This window comes from Bos indicus, chromosome 18 (genome assembly GCF_029378745.1).
Source record: "Bos indicus isolate NIAB-ARS_2022 breed Sahiwal x Tharparkar chromosome 18, NIAB-ARS_B.indTharparkar_mat_pri_1.0, whole genome shotgun sequence".
In the NCBI taxonomy this organism is placed as follows: Eukaryota; Metazoa; Chordata; class Mammalia; order Artiodactyla; family Bovidae; genus Bos; species Bos indicus.
Genome location: NC_091777.1, coordinates 57937070 through 57959517, shown reverse-complemented (window position 1 = coordinate 57959517; position 22448 = coordinate 57937070). Strand labels below are relative to the sequence as shown.

At 50.9% G+C, this 22448-nt stretch overlaps 3 protein-coding genes and 1 long non-coding RNA gene across 4 annotated transcripts; 3 read left to right on the top strand and 1 right to left on the bottom strand.

The window, feature by feature from the left end:
• The first annotated feature begins 5831 nt into the window (after nt 1-5831).
• C18H19orf84 (chromosome 18 C19orf84 homolog) lies at nt 5832-8039 on the top strand. The gene is made up of 2 exons (XM_070771528.1): nt 5832-6120; nt 6809-8039. Exons 1-2 carry the CDS (start codon nt 6086-6088, stop codon nt 7506-7508), a joined length of 735 nt encoding a protein of 244 aa, XP_070627629.1. The 5' UTR covers nt 5832-6085; the 3' UTR covers nt 7509-8039.
• An 804-nt stretch (nt 8040-8843) lies between these two features.
• On the top strand, nt 8844-15181 carry LIM2 (lens intrinsic membrane protein 2). Its single transcript, XM_070771524.1, is given in 4 exon segments — nt 8844-9147; nt 13246-13431; nt 14754-14888; nt 15120-15181. Coding segments are annotated over 4 exon segments (681 nt in total). The 5' UTR covers nt 8844-8849.
• LOC139177170 (uncharacterized) lies at nt 14434-20699 on the bottom strand. The gene is made up of 3 exons (XR_011561652.1): nt 20562-20699; nt 15143-19939; nt 14434-15007 (listed from the first exon to the last, which is right to left on the bottom strand). It is a non-coding gene; the product is annotated as an uncharacterized lncRNA (long non-coding RNA).
• NKG7 (natural killer cell granule protein 7) lies at nt 19765-22419 on the top strand. Its single transcript, XM_019980195.2, has 5 exons — nt 19765-19957; nt 20973-21155; nt 21233-21379; nt 21482-21616; nt 21784-22419. Exons 2-5 carry the CDS (start codon nt 20999-21001, stop codon nt 21840-21842), a joined length of 498 nt encoding a protein of 165 aa, XP_019835754.2. The 5' UTR covers nt 19765-19957; nt 20973-20998; the 3' UTR covers nt 21843-22419.
• Nucleotides 22420-22448: the final 29 nt, after the last annotated feature.

Here is a 22448-nt window from a genome sequence, read left to right as displayed (position 1 = left end):
TGTACAGCAGAAATTAAACACAACATTATAAATGAACTATATTTGAATAAAATTAAAAAAAGACTTTCTAAAGACAATAAGAGGACTTGGAGTAACTAAACTTTTACATGAAATCTATAAGGTCAAGTTCATATAGACCTTCAAGTAAGCATGATTATAACCTATATAAAATAAACTCCTCCAACATAGAGTATGATTCTGGTGTTAAGTTTTTAGTGAATTTTCAATAAATAACTGATGAAAACTTTTTTAAAAAAGGTTATTATGACAAAGAGGCAGCACAAGAGAATTTGGAGGAATGATAAAAACACCCTGGATCTTGTTAGCAGTGACAGTTACACAGCTCTATACATCTGTCAAAACTCGGAACTGCACACCAAAAAGAGTGAATTTTACTGTACTTGAAAGAAGGTAAATAATACAAATGCAAAATATTTTGAGCACTTTTTAAAAGATTGTGAGAATTTAAATGATTTAATGCAAGTATCTCAGTGATCTCCCTTTCTGGGGCCCTTCACCTCCAGACTCCCACTGCCATTTTAGCGGACTTTTCTAGCAAACCCTGACTACCAAGCACTCTAAAAAGCAATCATGGAGATTTATCTGGTGGTCCAGTGGCTAAACCTCCACCCTCCCAATGCAAGGGGCCTAGGTTCCATCCCTGGTCAGAGAACTAGAACCCATATGCTGCACCAAAGATCCCAAACACCACAACTAAGACCCAGCACAGCCAAATAATTTTTTTAAATAACAATATTTAAAAATCTTAGGGGGCAAAAAAGCAATCATGAGAGCCACGTAAACCCAGGGGCACTCATTCCAGCACAGACTTCAGCCCACAAATCTGAACTTTTAAACTCAGTCTCCAGTAACCTCTTGCCAAAGCATCCCGACCATTTCTGAGAATAGTGGAAAACCCCAAGACCGGAAGGGCTCTTAAGCTGGAGGTGTTGAACGAGTGGGTAAGGCTCAAGGGAGAGAAGAAGGCACCCAAGGGTCTCCTGCAGGGAAGGGGACTGAAGGAATTTAAGGGAATCCTTGAGTCCTGTGGGCCAGAAGTCTCTGAAGATCGAATCTTGGGACTTTGACAGTCGGAGGCCTCTAGGGGGCAGTAGAAGGAAGAGATTCGTCCTAAGACTGGAAGCGTGCTTAGTTGCCCAGTCCTGTCCGACTCTTTGCGACCCCAAGCACTAGCCCGCCATGCTCCACTATCCAAGGGATTTTTCAGGCAAGAATACTGGAGTGGGTTGCCAGTTCCTCCTCCAGGGGATCTTCTGGAGCCAGGGATTGAATCCATGGCTCCTGTGTTGGCAAGTGTGCTAACCCACTTGAGCCATCAGGAAAGTCCAATGAGCTTCTCTAGAAGACCAAGACTCCCCTCAGCCTGAAGACCCCTCTCTCTTTCTAGCTTCGCTCAGCATCTCCTGGTCTAGGCTGCCACCGCGCCGAGAAGCAGACAAGAGACACCGCTAAAGACTAGGGAAAAACTTTCAGTTACAGCCCTGGCGCTGAAAGGAAACAGCCAATCAGAGGGCGAGAGAGAGACTTGTGCTCAGAAACGTAGCCAATCAAAGAATGAGGGTGCTACCCTCCTGGGGTGCTAGCCTCGCACTGCTTCCGAGCCCCACCTGGATCTGACAGCTGGAGGGAGCGGGCCCGGAAGCAATGCGAGTTCACCCGCCAATCAGAGCTGAGGATGGCGCCTCGCGCTGTCCTATGCAACAAGGAGTGGACGGAGCTCAAGCCGATGACTGCCCTTTCCCCCAACAAATCGGAAACGTCCTTCCCACCCGATGCAGGAGTTGATTGGTCACTTTTCAGAACTTGCCTGTCAATTTTGGAAGCTGGACGAAGCGCATTTCCTTAGAAACTCAAAAGCCCGCCTCCGCCCTCCTAGCTCCGGGGGAGGGCCTTAAAGGGCCAGATACTTGGTAAGACTGCCGGGAGAACTATCAATAACCTCAGATATGCAGATGACACCACCCTTATGGCAGAAACTGAAGAAGAACTGAAGAGCCTCTTGATGAAAGTGAAAGAGGAGAGTGAAAAAGTTGGCTTAAAGCTCAACATTCAGAAAACTAAGATCATGGCATCTGGTCCCATCACTTCATGGCAAATAGATGGAGAAACAGTGGAAACAGTGGTAGACTTTATTTTCTTGGCCTCCAAAATCACTGCAGATGGTGATTGCAGCCATGAAATTAGAAGACGCTTACTCCTTGGGAGAGACGTTATGACCAAACTGCTGCTGCTGCGGCTAAGTCACTTCAGTCGTGTCCGACTCTCTGCGACCCCATAGACGGCAGCCCACCAGGCTCCCCCGTCCCTGGGATTCTCCAGGCAAGAACACTGGAGTGGGTTGCCATTTCCTTCTCCAATGCATGAAAGGGAAAAGTGAAAGTGAAGTCGCTCAGTCGTGTCCAAGTCTTCTGGACCCCATGGACTGCAGCCTACCAGGCTCCTCCGTCCATGGAATTTTCCAGGCAAGAGTACAAAGCAGAGACATTACTTTGCCAACAAAGGTCCGTCTAGTCAAGGCAATGGTTTTTCCAGTAGTCATGTATGGATGTGACAGTTGGACTATAAAGAAAGCTCAGAGCCGAAGAATTGACGCTTTTGAACTATGGTGTTGGAGAACTCTTGAGAGTCCCTTGGACTGCAAGGAGATCCAACCAGTCAATCCTAAAGGAAATTAGTCCTGAATATTCATTGGAAGGATTGATATTGAAGCTGAAACTCCAATACTTTGGCCACCTGATGTGAAGAGCTGACTCATTTGAAAAGACCCTGATGCTGGCAAAGATTGAAGGCGGGAGGAGAAGTGGACGACAGAGGATGAGATGGTTGGATGGCATCACTGACTCAGTGGACATGAGTTTGAGTAAACTCCAGGAGTTGGTGGTGGACAAGGAGGCCTGGCGTGCTGTGGTTCATGGGGTCACGAAGAGTTGGAAACAACTGAGCGAATGAACTGACTAACTTGATAAGTGACAAGGTCGGACCCTGATCGCAGAAATAGGAGGACCCGTTACGGAACAAAACTAGAAGCAGTGCCGTTATGCTGGGATTGAGTTTTATGTTGCAAAAAAAAACAGACTTAGCCTGTCCTAGGGCAAGAGCTAGTAAGAAGCAGAGTGAGAATTCAAACCATCATTTCGGAGCCCTGTTCAACAAAAGCTTCTTCTTTGGGATAGACAGTAACCGGATTAATGAGACCTGAATGCTAATCATAGCTGCCAGAAAAGAAACCCAGGTTTCTTGATAAAATCTTTTTGATTCCAGCCACTTGGCCTTTGCTCGCACCATTTTTTCTACATCCATTCACCCCAGACCTAGCCCAAAGGCCCCTCCTGTAAAAACAAGCAAACAAAAAACCCTCTCCTACCTTCTTCTCCAGCCTCTAGCGAGCGAGCAACTGTTTTCCTGGCCCCCGACTTGACCCTCCACCTCCTGGCCTCCAGGCTACATTTAACCCACTTCCGGCTCTCACTGTCCTGTCCCTGCCAGTGTCCCAGCTTCCATCGCCCCAGAATGCTACCATGGATTTCATCCCCCCAAACCTTGAGAGCCCTTGAAGAGCAGCTATTGGTTCTGCATCTACTCTGAGTCCCCAGCATGGTGTAGAGTTAGCTCAAGAGAACTCGGAAAATGAGTTACTCTCCGATTTCTCATCCTTATAGTGGGATGTTGTGAGCTTTTATAAGAAAATTCATATTGAAAGCCACTCAGGTTGAAAACTTTGCATCATCCTTGATTCCCCATTCCTCACCTCCAGCAGCCCTACAGCAAATCCTGATGGTTCTCCTTTCAAAATACATTGTAAATACACTCACATCTTCCCCTTCCCATTAACCGCACCCTCCTTGGGGTCATCACCACCCTTGCCTAGAGGATAACAGCATTCTCCCTAGGCTTCCTGCTTCCAGTCTTATGCCCCACCACAATCTACTCCCCAAACTGCAGGCATAGAGCTCTTCTTAAAACATAAATTATGTCACACCTCTGCCTGCACAAGTTCAAAGTCATCTCAATGTTCCAGAATTAAATTTTAAAAATTCCATAGTCTTCAATGCAGCCTATAAGGTATTATACAATTTAGCTTCTACTTGTGTCTCCATTAAAAGCAGACTCTGGAGGTAGGGTTCAAATCCCAGTTGTGCTATTTACCTGCTCTGTGACCTTGAGTAACTTACTTAGCCTCTCTGAGGCCCAGTTTGAACCTCTGTGAAATGAAGACTAATAAGTTGGAATTATTAATTAAAAGAGACCTGTGTTATTACTTCCCTGGTAGCAGCAGCTCGGACAGTAAAGCGTCTACCTACAATGCGGGAGACCCAGGCTCAATCCCAGGATTGGGAAGATCCTCTGGAGAAGGAAATGGCAACCTACTCCAGTACTCTCGCCTGGAAAATCCCATGGACAGAGGAGCGTGGTAGGCTACCGTCCATGGGGTCGCAGAGTTGGACATGACTGAGCGACTTCACTTTCACTTTCTGTTTTATTAAAAGGAAAAAACCTCCAAGCTGTCAAAGTTGTGAAAAACAAGGAAAGACAGAAATGGCTGCAGATCAGAGGCGACTGAGATGTGATGATTCAGTGAGACCCTGCACTGGATTCTGAACAGTAAAAAAAGAGATGTTCGTGTAAAAACTGGGGAAATCCAAATCAAGTCTGGAGTTTTAGTTAAGAGTCATGTAAGGGAATTTCCCTTGTGGTCCAGTGGCTAGGACTCTGAACTCCCAATGCAGGGGACCCTGGTTCGATCCCTGGTCAGGGAACTAGATCCCTAAGACCCAGTGCAGTCAAATAAATAACTAAAATAAATACTTTTTTAAGAGCTATGCTGATTTCTTAGCTGTAACAAATGTTCCACGACCACGTAAGGAAATAACAAGAGTGGAAGCAGGGTGAGTTACAAAGTTATCTTTGTAACTTTTCTGTAAATGTGAAGGTATTCCCAAATTTTAAAAAATGTTTTTTGAAAAATAGACCTGTTCATCTCCTAGCTTATTGCTTCCCAGTCCCTCAATCACTGTTTGTTTCACCCTGAAGGACCTCTGCACCTGCTGGTCTCTCTACCATCCCACAAGTAGTCTTCTCTAACCATCTTATCTAAAATAATCCCCTGTGCCTTCGTATCCCTTGTCCTGTCTTTACACTTCCAAAGCCCTCTTTCATGTACGAAATGTACCATCTGTGCCTTGTGTGTTGCTCGCCCAGCATGTAAGTTTCATAAGCGTGCATCTGTTTTGTCGGGCGCCCAACCTGGCGCCTAGAGTATAGCAGGCACTGAATAATATTTCTTAGATAAATAGATACAAGAATCCCATTGCTTCTCAATAAAATACTACCATGGTCACCAGCAATAACAATAAGAAAGGCTCATTGGTTGAGATGAATTTTAGTCCGGATCGCGTGTTGACTACTTTACACATGCGATATAGCCTTTAAACCTCACGAGATCCTAGAAGGTAGTATTAACTCCGTTTCTCAAAAAACAGCGACTAGAAGGGTTTATGATCACACAGTAAGTCAGAGACAGAGCTTAGAACGAAATTCAGCCTCGAAGATTCGCAGTCCAGCTACTAACCCCTCTGCCCCTGGGAACATCCAATGTTCAGATTCCCTTAAATGCCCCTTTAGTCCTAGAGAACACCATTGGCCCCACCCCAACTCCCTCCAGGACGCGGTCCAGGAATACAGATGAAGAGGAGGCTAGAGTCTTCTAGACCTGAGGAAGGAAGGGGCTGGGGCCTGCACTTGGGAGGTGGGAACTGAGACCTGAGAGACGTGCGGTTGGAAGCATCTAGAACCGGCAGAATCCAAACCTCGCACGCTTCCGCGCTGCTCAGCACTACCCGCGCGACCGGCCCCCGCCCGCCCGCAAGTCACGCCCGCACGCCTCGCCCCCGCACGCCCCGCAAGCCGCGACCCCGCACGCCCGCACGCCTCGCCCGCACGCCCGCAAGCCACGCCCCTTCCCAACAAAGTCCCGTCCACCTTCTCCCAGACCCTTCCCCTTTCTCTGAGCGCTGGAGAAATCGAGGTGAAGGTGCTAGAAAAGGCTTGAAACACCCTCGTAAAGATGGAACAGCGAAAGGAAGAGACTGGGCCTGAGGGGTGAGAGACACGAGACTCCCCGCGGGAAGGACAGTGACCCAGAATGAGGAGGGACAGAGAAAATCGGAGAGAGAGTTGAGCAGACCCAGAGAGGGTACCGGGAGCGGGGCGGGGGCGGGGGAAGCCTATAGTATCATCTCACACAAACAGAATCTTTGAGGATCTTAGCGACAGAGCTGAGCGAGAGTACTGATAAATAGGGAGAGAGCTAGAAGCAGATATTAATGGAAGAAAGAGAAGTTTCTAGCGGGAACCAGGAGAATTGAAGATACTAATAATTGTCTGGAGAAATAATAAGAATAATTGACCCCAGATATTGAACACTTCCCAGACCCAGCCCTTTCAGAGGCACCTTTGATACCACCAGAAGTTCTCTCTTGGTATGAAAACTTAAGTTTCGGAAGCGGGAAATGTTTCTCCCAGACACATGGGTGAGGAGGGCAGCCTGGAATGGGAACCATGCTCGATGGGACGCTGAAGCTCCAGCTGAGCGATCCGCCTGTCTGTAAAGAGAGAGAGGAAGGAACAGAGAAAGAGAGAAAGTAAGGGGCCAGAAGTCAGAGGCAAACCGTCCTGAGGGTGAGAAATGAAAGCCTGGGAGAAGTCAGGAAGCAGCGAGGCTACGGAAAGGAAAGGCATGTGTAGACCGGGGACATCCCCCGCCTGACCTGTCCTCTTGTCGTTCTAGGAACAATCTGCCATCCCCCGGGACTGGGTCGTGGCCGCCTCCATCTTTCCCAGCTCTGCCCACTTCTTTCCTGGGTACCCCAGATCCAGCCCACCTGGGGCTCCCCAAGAGCCTGGCCTCTGTGACCGTCCCCGTCCGCCTGGATGCCCTCTCCTACCTCCTGCATAGCGCCCTGATGGGGGCCTACTCGCTTCAGCAGTCCTTGCCCTCCTGCCCCTGTGTCCCCCAGGCATGCTGCACCCAGCCGGGCACTGCCAAGAGGCCACCCAAGGGACGCGGGGGCTGGGACCTCCCGCGCAGGCCAGGCCGGGGCCACCGGAGATGGGGACTTGGGAGGGCTCAACAGGCAGAGAGGAGCTGGGCCAGGGGCCGTGGGGCTGGCCCCAAGACCCCGCCGGTGACGCCACCATCACCAGCACCTCCTGCTGAGGATGGGAAGAAGGACACCCAGGGTCCGGAGCCACCCGTGGAGCCGCCACCTGCTGAGGACTGGGAGGCCGAGTACCAGGACCCTGAGGATCCCGCAATCCCAGATTCTGGAGAGAGCCTTGGAGGTCACCAGGAGAGTTTTCTTGGAGCCCGGGGTGACCCCAGCCCTGCTAGAGAATACCCAGGGAACATCGCACTCCCATCCCTCTTCCCTGAAAACCACAGCCTCAGGAGGGGCTCCTGCGAGTCAGCTGGTGACACCGGGACCTGACTTCGGATCCCAAGCCAGGGAAACAACCCTGAACCTCATGCCCAAACCCAAGCCCTTTCCCATCTCTGACAGTATCCCTAACTACAGTGCCAACCTGCGCTTCTCTCCCAACCCCTCCGGGGCTCCCCCGGACATCTCCAGCCCCCTTCCTAACCCCAGAGCCATTCTCGCCAGCCCCACCCCATGGCCCCAGCCATTCATCCCCCTTCCTGCTCCCATCTCTGCCCTGACCCACCCTCGTAGTCTCATTCCCAGCTCCCTCATCCCCTTCTTCCTAAAGGCCAGCCCGACCCCATCATCCTTCATTTCACTGAAGCTCCAGCCCCCAACGCAGCCGTGTCCTCAACCCCAGCCAGCGCCGCCTCATCCTTAACCCCCTTCCTGTCCCAGCCCCCCAGGTGACATGCTCTGTGACCCTACTTGCAGAAAACCCCGTTGTCCCAACATATCCAGGCACCTGCAGCTCCCACCCCATTTTCTGCCCTTGAGAGAGGGGGACTGGCTTGCACAATAAATGGCTGAGTGTCCCTATGTCTTGTGTCTGTGTGTGCTTACGCAGCTCGGGCTAACCCAGTGGGTGCCGGGAGCCAGGCCTGTGAAAGGCTGCCAGGGTGGCTGGGAGGGTCACGGAGAGAGGCCAGTGGGGCCAGGGGCTGCGGAGAGGCAGGGCCTGGATTCCTGCCTCAGCGAATTCCATCTGGGGGCCTCTGCCTGCTGGAAGCTGCTGGGCTGCGGGGCCATTGTGTGGGGAGGCTTAAGGGATTTGGGGGGACCCGGGGAGCCGAGAGGCTAGCGACCTGGCCAGGCTCAGTCTGCTCAGAGGGGCTGAGGCAGACGGAGGGCTCGGCAGAATCTGCTACTCAGGTAAGGACTAGGCGTGGCCCCCTCCTCCCCCCAAACATAGGTGGCTGGGACTCCTTTCTTTCCCTGGGACTTGGTGGGTCCTAGCCTAGCCCCCTTCTACCTCGAATCTGGGAGTTCAGGCCCCAGCCCTCTCCTTCCCCCCAGAGACTTGGTGCCCCAAGGGGCAGGGAGTGTCTAGCCCCTTCCCAGTTTAGGACTGGGATGTCTAGGCCCCCAGCCTTGGTCTCCCCTAGGACACATAGGTCTAAGTCCTCAAGCTCTCCTCCCCCAGAGCCAGGGGTCCAGGTGCCCAGTTCTTTGCTCCCACTGGGACCTGATGTCCCAGCCCCCACCCCCTCTCCCCACCCTAGGATTTGGAAGTCTAGGTCCCCAGGTCCTCCTCCTTCAAACCAGGACTCAGATCCCCCAGCCCTCACCTCCCCCAGGACCCGGGAGTCCAGCTCATGACCCTATTTCTCTCCTCACCCACAGGTCACCATGTACAGCTTCATGGGAGGCGGCCTCTTCTGTGCCTGGGTGGGGACCATCCTCCTGGTGGTGGCCACGGCGACAGACCACTGGATGCAGTACCGGCTGTCAGGGGCCTTTGCCCACCAGGGCCTGTGGCGATACTGCCTGGGTACCAAGTGCTATCTGCAAACGGAGAGCATTGGTGAGGCTCCGGGATGGGGTCTGGGCTCTGCGTGGGACCAGAGCCTCCCTCAGGGCAGAACCTTATAGCAGAAGGGCCCCCCGTTTTGCAGATGGAGAACCTTGTGGTTCAGAGAGGGAAAGGGTCCAGCCCAAGGGTCACACAGCAGGGAAGGGACAGAGTTGGGATTCCAGTATTTCTTTTCTGGTACAATTACAGGATGTACTGATTTAGAAGTTAAGGAGGAAGGTGACATTTTCTGGCATGAAATAGAGGTCAGGTAACAGCAGTTGGGGCTGGGGCTGACAAAAGAGCATTTTCTAAATATTATGTGTCAAGAACTCTGTTCAGTACTAGGAGGATGCAGAAGCAATAGAGACCCTAAATTTGCTATGCTAGATGAGGTATTTTTTAATATTTGTTATGAGCCAAGCCATGTAACACATATGTGTATATGTATACGTGTGTGTGTATATATGTGTATATAGATATATAGTGTATATGTTGCTGCTAAGTCGCTTCAGTCATGTCTGACTCTTTGTGACACTATGGTCTGTAGCCCACCAGGCTCCTCGTCCATGGGATTTCCCAGGCAAGAATACTGGCATGGGTTGCCATGCCCTTCTCCAGGGAATCTTCCCAACCCAGAGACAGAACCTGCATTTCTTATGTCTCCTGCCTTGGCAGCAGGTTCTTTACCACTAGTGCACCTGGGAAGCCCATATAGTGTATGTATTACACTATATATTGCAAAAATGGGATAAAAATAGTTCTTACAGTAGATGGACTAATGTGCACGCGTGCTCAGTTGTTCAGTTGGGTCCAACTCTTTGCTACCCCATGGACCATAGCCCAACAGGCTCCTCTGTCCGTGAGATTTCCCAGGCAAGAATACTGGGGTGGGTAGCCATTCCTTTCTCCAGGGGATCTTCCTGGCTCATGGACTGAACCCAGTCTCAAGCATTGCTGCTGCTGCTACTGCTAAGTCACTTCAGTTGTGTCCGACTCTGTGCAGCCCCATAGACAGCAGCCCACCAGGCTCCCCCGTCCCTGGGATTCCCCAGGCAAGAACACTGGAGTAGGTTGCCATTTCCTTCTCCAATGCATGAAAGTGAAAAGTGAAAGTGAAGTTGCTCAGTCATGTCCGACTCTTCGACACCCCATGGACTGCAGCCTACCAGGCTCCTCCATCCATGGGATTTTCCAGGCAAGAGTACTGGAGTGGGGTGCCATTGCCTTCTCTGATAAATTATTATAATGTACTATGTATCTCTGTGTACCTCTTTCCCTATCTGTATATATTTGTATGTATGTACAGTCATCCCTCAGTCCCTCAGCATACTCAGAGAATTGGTTCCAGGACCCGTAGTAGATACCCAAACCCCTGGATACTCAAGTCACATAGTCAGCTCTCTGTATCTGCTATTCCACAGCCATGGGTCCATAGCCACAATTCTGCATCTGCGGATTCAACCCCAGATCGTGTAGTACTGTATGTATTTATTGGAAAAAAATCTGTGTGTAAGTGGACCTGCACAGTTCAAACCTGTGCTGTTCAAGGGTCAAGTGTATATATACACATATATATGGAAGTTGTGAGTGCTCAGTCATGTTCAACTCTTTAGGACCCCGTGGACTGCAGCCCACCAGGCTCCTCTGTCCCAGGGATTCTCCAGGCAAGAATACTGCAGTGGGTTGCCATTGCCTTCTCCAGGGGATCTTCCCAACCCAGGGATTGAACCGGAATCTCTTGCATCGCCTGCATTGGCAGGCTGGCTCTCTACCACTGCGCCACCTGGGAATCTCATACCTGGAGAGAGAGATACATAGAGATATATACTATATTACCTCACATATATAATATGTGTTATGTAATATATTAATGATATACAGTGTATCAAATGTTCTATATTATATGTATCCAGTGATGGCAGTACTGGATAATAACTGGCACATATTGTTACTGTGCCTTACATGCTATACTAAGTACTTTGCCTGGATTAACTCCCTTAGTTGTCCCAACAACACTAAGAAGGCAGTTCCTTTGTGTCTATGAATAAGACAGAATACATGACCTTGAAAAACCAATTCTTCTGCAAGGGGAGGGGGTTGGGAGGAGGAGCCCACCTTCCCTGAGCCCTGTGATGTGACAGGCTTGTGGCAGGAGATTTCATCTACCCCATCTCACCAAACCTGCCCATTCACTAGAGCGGCAAACTGAGGCGGGAGGAGTGGAAAAACTTGCCCTGGGCTACTGGTTTCAGAGCCCCATCTGCCAATCATGTGTCTTTTTAGGATCCCATGTATCTCATGGGAGATGGCTCATGGGACATGTATCTCATGGGAAAAAGGCTCATGTATCTTTTTCATTTCTGGCTGCATCCATTGTCACACTTCTACAATTCCTCCTGATTCAGACTGGGAACCACCCCACCCCACCCCCCGCCCTGGGATGCTCTGAGTTTCTTCTCTGTCTTATCTTTGCCGGGGAAGGGAGAGAGGGAGGCTGGATGGAGGTCTTCGGTTCATTTGACACCTTCATGACCCTGAGACTGAGGGGCTCAGGGACAACCTCACCCCAATAGATTTTTGAGTATTTGTCCAAACAACTGGTTTAACTTGTTCTTTCATTGTATGACTGATGTACTCCAATCACCAAAATTAGAGCAGGAGTTCTGAGCGTGCTTCCCCAGGGCCAAACCCAACCTTAGACGTGTATTCATAACATTTTTAAAGTTTCCAAAGTCGTCATCATTGTTCAGTCGCTAAGTTGTGTCTGACTCTTTGTGACCCCGTTGACTGCAGCACACCAGGCTTCCTTGTACTTCACTATCTCCTGGAGTTTGCTCACATTCATGTCCACTGAGTCAGTGCAGTGACGCTATATAACCATCTCATCCTCTGCCACCCCCTTCTTTTGCCTTCAGTCTTTCCCAGCCTCAGGGTCTTTTCCAGTGAGTTGGCTTTTTGCATCAGGTGGCCGAAGTATTGGAGCTTCAGCTTTGGCATCAGTCCTTCCAGTGAATATTCAGGGTTGATTTCCTTCAGGACTGACTGGTTTAATCTCCTTGCAGTCCAAGGGACTCTCAAGAGTCTTCTCCAACACCACAATTCAAAGGCATCAATTCTTCAGCGCTCAACCTTCTTTATGGTCCAGTTCTCACATCCACATACAACTACTGGAAAAACCATAGCTTTGACTATATAGACCTTTGTCGGCAAAGAGATGTCTTTGTTTTATAATACGCCAGTGTTAAAAAATCTGGAGATTTTACATTAAAATCTGGACCTCCAGCTCTTGTTGAAAATTCCGGTTTTCAAGCCTTCTCTGGATTCATGGTCAGCTGGGTATGACCAGCAGGTGGCCCCAAGTAGTTAAGACTGAGAGTTTTGAGCTTGACTTTCAACTCTAGTTTCTCTGCTAATGGTGGAACCTTGGGCAAAACACTGAGCCTCTCTGAGCCTCTATTCCTTCCTTCACTTGAAAAAAAATGGGCAGGAAAACACAGCATAGGACTCTTGAAAGGAATAAATAGGGTCATACAGGAAAAGAGAGCCTGGTCCATACTTGATAGTTGCCAAGTGGAAGTTGAGATCATGAAGACTGTTCTCAGGGATCTCCATTCATTCAACATGTTTACTGAACACCTACTACATGCCAGGCACTAGATGCTGGGGATACAGCAGTGAATGAGAAAGCCAGACCCTTGTCCCTACAGAGCCGAAAACTCAGTGCAGAGAGTTAGACATCATAAACAAGTTAGAAATAAACAAGTGGGACATTTTTAGATATGGGCAAGTGGTATGAGGGAAGGGAAAGGGAACATGAGAGAGAGGGTAGACAGTGAGTAGCAGGGGGATATGGGAAATTGGTATTCATTCATTAACTCATTCATTCATCCAACAAACATTTCTCCAGACTCCTGTTCAGACAAGCCTCTGCTGGGCATGTTTGTGATGTAGAATCAACCAGGTACTTGTCTTCAGGGAGCAATCAGGCTGGAGAGGGAGATAGACAAAGAGAGTCTCAAACCAGAGGAGGGAGTGTCGATGGTGCCTGAGGGGTGAGGGAGTGCTTCCTAGAGGAGGGGATCTGGGAGGTGGGCTTTGGAGGATGAATAGGAGTTTGCTAGGTGAAGAGGGGGCCATTTGAAGAGCAGTGAAGGAAGAGTTGGGTCAGGGATATGGAGAGGGGGAAGGCATTCCTGCCCTCAGAGGTAGCAGCCTTCCCTCTGAGGGCAGGGGCAGCACAGCAATGACCGTGGGGTGCTCTTACAGCATACTGGAATGCCACCCGGGCCTTCATGATCCTGTCCTCCCTCTGTGCCACCTCCGGCATCATCATGGGCATCGTGGCCTTCGCTCAGCAGCCCACCTTCACCCGCCTCTCCCGGCCCTTCTCTGCAGGCATCATGTTTTTCGCCTCCAGTGAGTGAACCGCACCCTACACCTACCCCTCTCCCTGACTCCCTGCCCAGCTCCAACCCCCACCCATGCCCACCCCAACACTGCTTCCATTCCCCACTGCTCCTCACTCTCAACTCCACCTGCACAGGAATCCCACCTCCACTCCGAACAACAACTTCATGACTATTTCTAACGCTCATTGATTCCTATACCACCTAAGTGTACTGCCATTCCATTCTGGCACTCGTCACCTGGAGCTGGCATCAGACCCCACAGGCTTAAAGGCACAGTTCCCAACAAGACTGCCCCTACTTCAGCTGCAAGTGGGGTCCCCAGCCCACTTGCACTTTTGATCTTCAGCTACAGATTCAGGGGTTCCCAGGATCCACTCAGGTTCAAAAATTTGCTGGAACAACTCACAGAACCCAGGAAAGCATAATACTTAAACATTTCAGTTTTATTACCAAGAATACAGCTCAAGACCAGCCAACTAAAGAAATGCATAGGGTGAAGCTGGAGAGAGTCCTCAACACACAGTTCCCATGCCCTCTCCCTACAGAGTTGGGGCTCATCACCCTACCCTCCAACCCCAGCACATCCACATGTTCACCAACCAGGAAGCCCCAGTGAGCAGCAGTGGCCTACATTTCTTTTGGTTTCATTGCATCATGGGCCACCTGATTGAGCTCAGTCTCCAGCTCCTTTCTCCTCCCCAGAGGTTGGAGTGATCCCAGGTGGCTCCAAGTCCCAACCCTCCATCCTACGGTTGGTTTTTCTGGTGACCAGCTCTCACCCTGAGTCATCTCTGCTCGTCAATATAAACTCAGGTGTGATTCGAGAGGCTCAAGAGAAACAAAGACACTCCTATTACTCAGAAAGTTCCAAGGATTTAGAGTTTCCCTCCCAGAAACCAGAGACGAAGACTAGTCAGACTCTTTATGACGCAACATGACCCCACCCCATGCCTGCCCTTAACCCTACTCCCCATTCATTTTTACTCCTACTTTCAACTCAGCCCCCATCCTCATCCTTATCCCTCTCTGCATCCATACCCCCTTCTCAATCTCATTCCAACTCCCATCTCTAAAAGCGAAAAGTTATGTCCGACTCTTTGTGACTCCATGGAACTGTAGCCTGCCAGGCTCATCTGTCCATGGGATTCTCCTGGCAAGAATACTGGAGTGGGTAGCCATTCCCTCCTCTGGGGGATCTTCCTGACCCAGGAATCGAACCTGGGTCTCCTGCATGGCAGGCAGATTCTTTGTCTTCTGAGTCACCAGGGAAGCCCCATCTCTAAACTCAACCCCATTCCCACACACACCCCCATCTCCCGCCCTCTCCAGCCTTTTTCGTCCTGCTGGCCTTGGCCATTTACACTGGAGTCACCGTCAGCTTTCTGGGTCGCCGCTTCGGGGACTGGCGCTTTTCCTGGTCCTACATCCTGGGCTGGGTAGCCCTGCTCATGACCTTCTTTGCAGGTACCAGGTTTGGGGGTGGGTCAGTGTCTGTGTCCCAGCCAGCAGCACCCAGGAGGGCAAAATGATGGGGAGTCCCAGACAGGGCGCCCAGCACTGAGCCAGAAAGCAGACTCCAATCCCTGCAGACAATCAGGGAGAAAGGGAATACTGTGTTGGGATCTTGGGCTGGCTGGGGAGATGGAGGGTTGGGAGGGCTTAGGGCGGGGTCCACTGGGGTCTCTTCTCATGCAGGAATTTTCTACATGTGTGCCTACCGGATGCATGAATGTCGGCGCCTGTCCACTCCCCGCTGAGCCCAAATGTGTGCCCCGACTGCACCTGGAAGTAGAAGTCTGGTCACTGAAGAGGAGGGGAAGGGCCTAGAGGCCTGAAGTCCTGGTTCCTAGGGGGCGTGAGGGGGCTTGGTCCCGGACGCTGGGTGGGGACCCCTGACTCCTGTGTCCCAAGGGGAAGGGAGCAAGACTGGGGCCTGGGGGAGGCAGTTGAGAAGACCTACAACCCCACCCGCTGGGGGGTTGTTAGAGAAATGGGATATCCATTAGAGCGGCTTTTTGGAGTCTAATAAAACTGGTTGAAACTACTGAAATGTGGTCCCTGAGGGCTTGGGGTAGAGAGAAAGAGGGGTGATTGTGGTGACTGGGGCAGGAGTGGTTGTATTATAGTAGCCCAAGCTGTTTGATTCCTGTAGGGGTGGGCACCAGAATAAACCACACAGGCCCCTGCTACTAGGTTCCACTTCTTCTTTATTTTTTTTGGGGGGCCACATCATGCAGCTTGTAGTAGCTTCCCAGGTGGCATTAGTGGGAAAGAATCCACCTGCCAATGCAGGAGACCTAGGAGACGCAGGTTTGATCCCTGGGTTGGGAAGATCCCCTGGAGGAGGGCATGGCAACCCATGCCAGTATTCTTGTCTGGAAAATCCCACAGACAGAGGAGTCTGGTGGGCTACAGTCCATAGGGTCGAAAAGAGTAGGACACGACTGAAATGACTTAGCACATAGGCACGAGGGCAGCTTGTGGGTCTTAGTTCCCCAACCAGGCATGGAACCCAGGCCCCCTGCAGTGGAAGCATAGAGTTCTAACCACAGGGTGACTGCCAGGGAATTTCCTAGGCTCACTCACAACTGCTAGGAAGCTGATGTATGTAAGTCCAATTCTTTTTTTTTTTGGCTGCACCAGGTCTTAGTTGCGGCGGCATGCTGGGTCTAGTTCCCTCCCCAGGGATGGAACCTGGGCTCCCTGCATTGGGAGCATGGAGTCTTCGCCACTGGACCACTAGAGAGGTCCCCGTATGTTCTGTGTGTGTGTTTTCCCCACATCACCAAGCAATTAACTCAATTCAGATACAATCTACCTGAAGAAACTGACAGATCACACAGGTTAAAGACAGCCCTGTAAGACCACCCCCCACGACAGACACCTGTCACACGTCCAGGTTGCCACCTGTGCTTCTGAAGGGCTAGCAAGAGATGAGAGATCCCCACGACCCCCTGAGGGGGTTCGATTCATTTGCAGCTCACAGAACTCAGAGAAACGTTGTACTTACTAGGTCACCAGTGTGTTATAAAAGAATCTAACTCAGAACATCCAGATGGAAGGGATGCCCAGGGTAAGGTAAGCGGGAAGGGGCCTGCAACTTCCATGCTCTCTCCAAGTAGGTCACTCTTCCCACCGAAAGCACAAGTTCACCAACCTCAGAAGCTCTCGGAACCCTCTCCTTTTGGGCTGTTATGGAGGCTGCATTACTCAATTATGATTGAGAACATCATTGGTCATTGGTGACTGAGTTCAATTTCCAACTTCTCTTTCCTCCCAGGAGGCCAGGTGTTGGGACTGCAAGTTCTGACCCTCTAATGGAGTGCTTGGTCCCCCTGGCAACCAGCCCCCTCCCTTTGGTTAAGGAGGGGTGGTCCCAGTCAGCACACTAATATAACACGAGACACCTTGATTGCCCTCACAATTTAGGAAATTTTAGGCTTTAAGGATCTGAATGCCAGAAAGTTGAAAGTGAAAATGTTAGTCACTCAGTGGTGTTCGACTCTTTGTGATCCCATGGACTGTAGCTAGCCAGACTCCTCTATCCATGGGATTTCCCAGGCAAGAATACAGGAGTGGGTAGCCATTTGCTTCTCCAGGGAATCTTCCCAACCCAGAGGTTGAACCCAGGTCTCCCGCCTTGCAGGCAGATTCTTTACCATCTGAGCCACCAGAACTTACTTCTTTTTTCTAGATGCCGGAAGTGGGGACAAAGACCAAAATATACTTATTATACATCACAATATCACAAGAGGATAATAGGATAGATGACAACATCTGTGGGACTTTCCTGGTGGTCCAATGGTTAAGACTCTGAGCTTCCAATGCAGGGGGCCTGAGTTCAATCCCTGGTGGGGGAATTAAGATCCCACGTGCTGCATAGCATAGCCGGAAAAAAAAAAAACCTGTGAAAAAAACAATTTCCTTGCCTACTCATGCCATCTCCAGTTGGTTCTCCCAACTTCCTGTCCCTCCATGGATGAGCCCCTCCAAGAATAAACACTAGAAGTCTGACCTGCACCTCCTCCTGCAGCTGCCTCTTCATCCACCATTCATGACCTTGACCTTCTCTTCATTCACTCATTTGTTAGTTCATTCAACAAACTCATGCCTACTGCCATGAGATTTACTAATGCTTATCATAAAACAATAAGACTGTTTAGAAAGCTAGTTCCAATAATAAGAATATTTATTGCAGCCTATGTTAGGAACTGTTATATTAATAGAGGCTTACTCTCTAGACATATTTATTAGGCCCTCCTCAAATAACAATAATACTGTATTTATAGAGGCTTCCTCTAGTAATTATAGCAATTGAAGTCTTCCTCTTTTCCTCTTTAGAATATATGCTGCCAAAGCAAGCACAAAGTCTTCTTTAATTATAATTTATTGAAGCCTATTTAAGTAGAAATATTTACTGAGACTTACTCCAGGAATTTATAGGGGCTGAAAGCTATGGTTTTTCCAATAGTTGTGTACGGATGTGAGAGCTGGACCAGAAAGAAGAATAAGCGCCAAAGAATTGATGCTTTCCCACTGTGGAGCTGGAAAAGGCTCTTGAGAGTCCCTTGGACTGCAAGATCAAATCAGTCCATCCTAAAGGAAATCAACCCTGAATATTCATTCAAAGGACTGATGATGAAGCTGAAGCTCCAATACTCTGGCCACCTAATTCGAAGAGCTGACTTATTGGAAAAGATCCTGATGCTGGGAAAGATTGAGGGCAAAAGGAGAAGGGGGGAAACAGTGGATGAGATGGTTAGATGGCATCACTGACTCAATGGACATGAGTTTGAGTAAACTCCGGGAGTTGGCGATGGACAGGGAAGCCTGGTGTGCAGCAGTTCATGGGGTCACAAAGAGCTGGACATGAGTTAGCAACTGAACAACAATGACTCTAGTAATAACAATAATGTTATAATTTCAGACTTACAGCTTCAACTACTAGTTGCTCAACATTCCCACTCGAAGAAGCATCTCAATTTTCACATGTCAGTCTAAAGCTGAGCTCCTGATCTCTCTCACACCCCACATCTGCTCTTACCAACATCTTCCTAAATGAGTGCAGGCTCAATACACATGGACTTAGTTGGTCCGTGGCATGTGGGATCTTCCCAGACCAGGGATAGAACTCACATCCCCCACCACCCACCAGTGGCAGGTGGATTCCCATTCACTGTGCCACCAGGGAAGTCCTATTTTTAGTCTTTTGAGGAACCTCCACTGTTCTCCATAGTGGGTGTACCAATTTACATTCCCACCAACAGTGTAAGAGGGTTCCTTTTTCTCTGCACCTTCTGCCGCTTTGTTTTTAGACTTTTAAAAGAATTTTTATTAAAACATGATTCATATCTTGTCCCCCTTCTGCTCTAAGTCCTCCAGTGGCTTGGACCTGGAGGTAGGATGAAGGTAAAAATGGAGAGGTGTGTGGATTGAGGTAGGAATTACTGGGGTGGGGAGAGGCATGAAGAAGGAAGTAGGGGTAGAACTGGTGTAGGTATAGAAATGAGAAGAGGGTTAAATGTGAGGATGGATTTGGGTTTGGGGATGGGGTTTAGATTGGGGTTGGGTTGGGATTAAGAAAGCAGTTAGGTGGGAGGAGAGGGTTGGGGTTAAACTCAGGAGTTTTATATGGGTTGTGTTTGGGCATCAGGCTGAGGATAGAGTTGGGTTTGGGAATGAGAATGGGGTTATGTTTGGGGTTTGAGATGGGGTTGAGTTTGGGGTTGGAGTGGAAGTTTGGGATTGAAACTGGGGTTAAGGATGGGATTGAGAGAATTTCCTGGTGGTCCAGTGGTTAGGATTTGGGGACCTGGGTTCAGTCCCTGGTGAGGGAACTAAGATCCTGCAAACCTCAGGGTGCAGCCAAAAAGAAAAGATGGGATTGAGTTTGGGGTTGGGTTTGGGAATGAGAATGGGGTTGGAGGATAGGAATGGGGCTCAAAATGGGATTGGAGCTGGGGTTAGGATGAGGTTGGGCTTGGGATGGGGTCGAGATCACAGAGGAGGATATTTCCCTGGTGGTCCAGTGGTTAGGACTCTGCTCTCGCTGCCAGGAGCCCGGGTTCAGTCCCTGATTGGGGAACTAAGATCCCACAAACCACTGAGTAAGGCCAAAAGAGAAAATGGGAGAGACGTGGTGGGGAGAAAAAGAGGAAAAACAGAAGATCACAGATGGGTTCTGAGCATGTGATCATCACATGCCCTCAGGCCAGACTTCCTGAAGCCTGTCCAGCTGCTCCTCACAGAAGCCGGGTCCATCACCGCTTTCGAGATGGTGCCGCAGCTGCCCATGACCGGGATCTCCTTCCAGGAGCCTCCGGAGCGTGTTCTCAGGAGTGACCAGTTGCCCAGGTGGTGAGGATCTAGATGGGGGCCAAACTCTGCAAACTGGACCCTCCAGCTAAGGAAGAGGACCGGCCTCCTGCAGTCACTCTCATTCTCCCCTTCGATAGCTGTCCTGGGACTGTCGGCTCAGTTCCTCTTCAGGACAGCAGTCCTGTTCCAGGTCACTCCTGCTTCACAGAGATAAGGTTAGGGTCTACGCCTCCCCACCCCCTGGGGCCATGACACCTTCCCCTTATGCCTGAGGTGGGGCCCAGGGCCTGACGCTGGTTGAGGCAGGGAGGGCCGGAAAGTCTTGCCCTGACATCCTTTACCCATCCCCCCTCCTCCCCCGGACCACAGAAACCCCGATCCCGGTGACGAAGCCCACCAGGCTGAACGCCTTACTCTTGGCCGAGCTGTTTGTGAACTCATTTGTATCAGGATGTGGGCATGTCTTCCCCTCTGCGAACTTTCAGACTGTGGTCACTGTCTATCTTCCCCCACAGCACAAGCTCCAAGCAAGAAGCCGGGAGTCTGAGTTCAGCACCTAGAGTCTAGGCTTCTAGCACCTTCCTCTTACAGCTCCCAGCATCCTTGCCAACTGCCCCCTCTCTTTTTGCAGAGACCCTAGAATTGGGGGCCCCCACCTCCCAGAACGGAAAATTGCAGAATCACAGGAAAGCATGATGCATTCCCCCAACTGTCTCCCTCTAGTCACACCTCCCCTCCCATCTAACTCACACCCCAGCCTCACTCACCGCATGCCCCCTCTGCTCACCCCTCTACCCACCCCCCATCTCTCTCTCTCACCTTTTCCAGGAAGCCCCTCTGGTGTGGAGGCCCCCAAGGGCAGCAGGTAGAGAGGCTTCTGTGGAGACAGACAAGTTCCAAACCAGTGACAATGCGATATCTTCAAGGCCAACCCCTGCCACCACCGTCCAGGGCAAGGGAAACCTCAGAGAGGGGCGGGGTTGGGGGGACGGGTGTCGATGCAAGCCAGGAAGGCAGGGTGTATCACACAGAGCAGCTGCCTGGGACAGGCTGAGACCGGACGGGCCTGACGTTGAGGAGCAAAGACCACCCCCCAGCCACCCCTAGCGCTTGCTGGTTTCTCTTTCTTGAGACCAGAGGACCCAGGAGTCTGGGGCGGAGGGGGAACAGACTTCCTCCTCTCTCAGACACCCAGGAGGCTAGATCACCAGCTTCGTCGTTCTCACCCAGGACCCAGGAACCCAGACTTCACCCCCATGGAGCCCTGCCGGTCCTTGGCCCTCCTCACCAGCTCCCTGGGCCTGGTGTCCCTCTTAGTGGCCGTGAGCACGAATTTCTGGTTTGCGGCCCGGGGGCCCGGGTTTTCATCTCACTCGGGCCTCTGGCCCAGCAAGGATCAAGTCTCAGTAGCAGGTAAGGGCTGGCGGGGTGGTCTTGGTGCAGGGAAAGGCCTGCGGGGACGGGCAGTCAGGGGTGCCATCTCCGAACAGGCTACATCCACGTGACGCAGAGCTTCTGCATCCTGGCCATCCTGTGGGGCCTGATCTCCACGGCCTTTCTGGTCATGTCTTGCATCCCTTCACTGTCTGCCCCTGGACGCGGCCCCATTGTCTCCACCTTCATGGGCTTTGCTGGAGGTGAGGACTCAGTGCTGGGCTTGGGGGATGGGGAGGTAGGGGTGCTGAGGAGGGGGAGCTGCTGCAGGGGGGCTGAGCCGACCTTCATGTCTCCATCCCCAGCCCTGTCCTTGATAGTGGCCATGACGGTCTACACCATTGAGCGGTGGAACCAGCCTGCAAACCCCCAGGTCCAGAGCTTCTTCTCATGGTCCTTCTACCTGGGCTGGGTTTCAACTCTCCTCTTTCTCTGTACAGGTGATTGTGATTGCTGCCTGGGGAGTTCTGGGGCTGGCTTGAGGGGCTGGCTGGGGTGGAGTGGGGGCTGGCTGGGGGGTGGGGAGAGCAGGCTGGGGATGGGGCTGGCTGGGGGCTCTGAGGGAGCAGGCGAGGAGCAAGTATCTAACTTTTCTCTGCTACCCCAGGTGGCCTGAGTCTGGGCGCTCACTGCACGACCCACCGGCCCGACTACGAGGCCGTGTGAACCGAAGGATGGCCTTAGAGCTCTGTTAAGCAACAGCTGGCTCTCCTTCCAGCCAGCCTGCCCTGACTCCCAGCCTGCACAGGCTTCTTCCTTTGTGGCTTCATTCATTCAACAAAAATTTGCCAGGATCTGGTTATTCAAAGGGTCATGCAGCTGCGACATAAACCGATGACATGCCAGCTCCATGGTGGGTGACGCCGGGCACCCAGAGGGGAGTCAGTCCTGCCACCTGCCCTGCCCTCCAGGAGCTCCTACCCAGTGTGGGGACCAGTCTAGGCTCGGGCATGGCCCCAGGGCCCTTGCTGTCTCTCTTCTTTGTCCTTCCATCTCTTTTCTTCCCTGTGTCTTTTTTTTTTTCTTTTTGGCTGCATGGCATGCAAACTTCCTGGACCAGGGATTGAACCTGCTCCCCCTGGAGTGGAAGCACAGAGTCTTAACCCCTGGGCCAACAGGGAAGTCTTTCCTGTATCTTCCTCTTTTTAGTTCTTTTCTTTCGGTTCCCTCTCTGATTTAGTCACCCTGCCGTTCATCCTTAGTCCTTGTTCATTTCATTAATAAATTCACTCCTTCAGCTGGCTTTTCCTGAGCGCATCCTTTCTGCTGCGC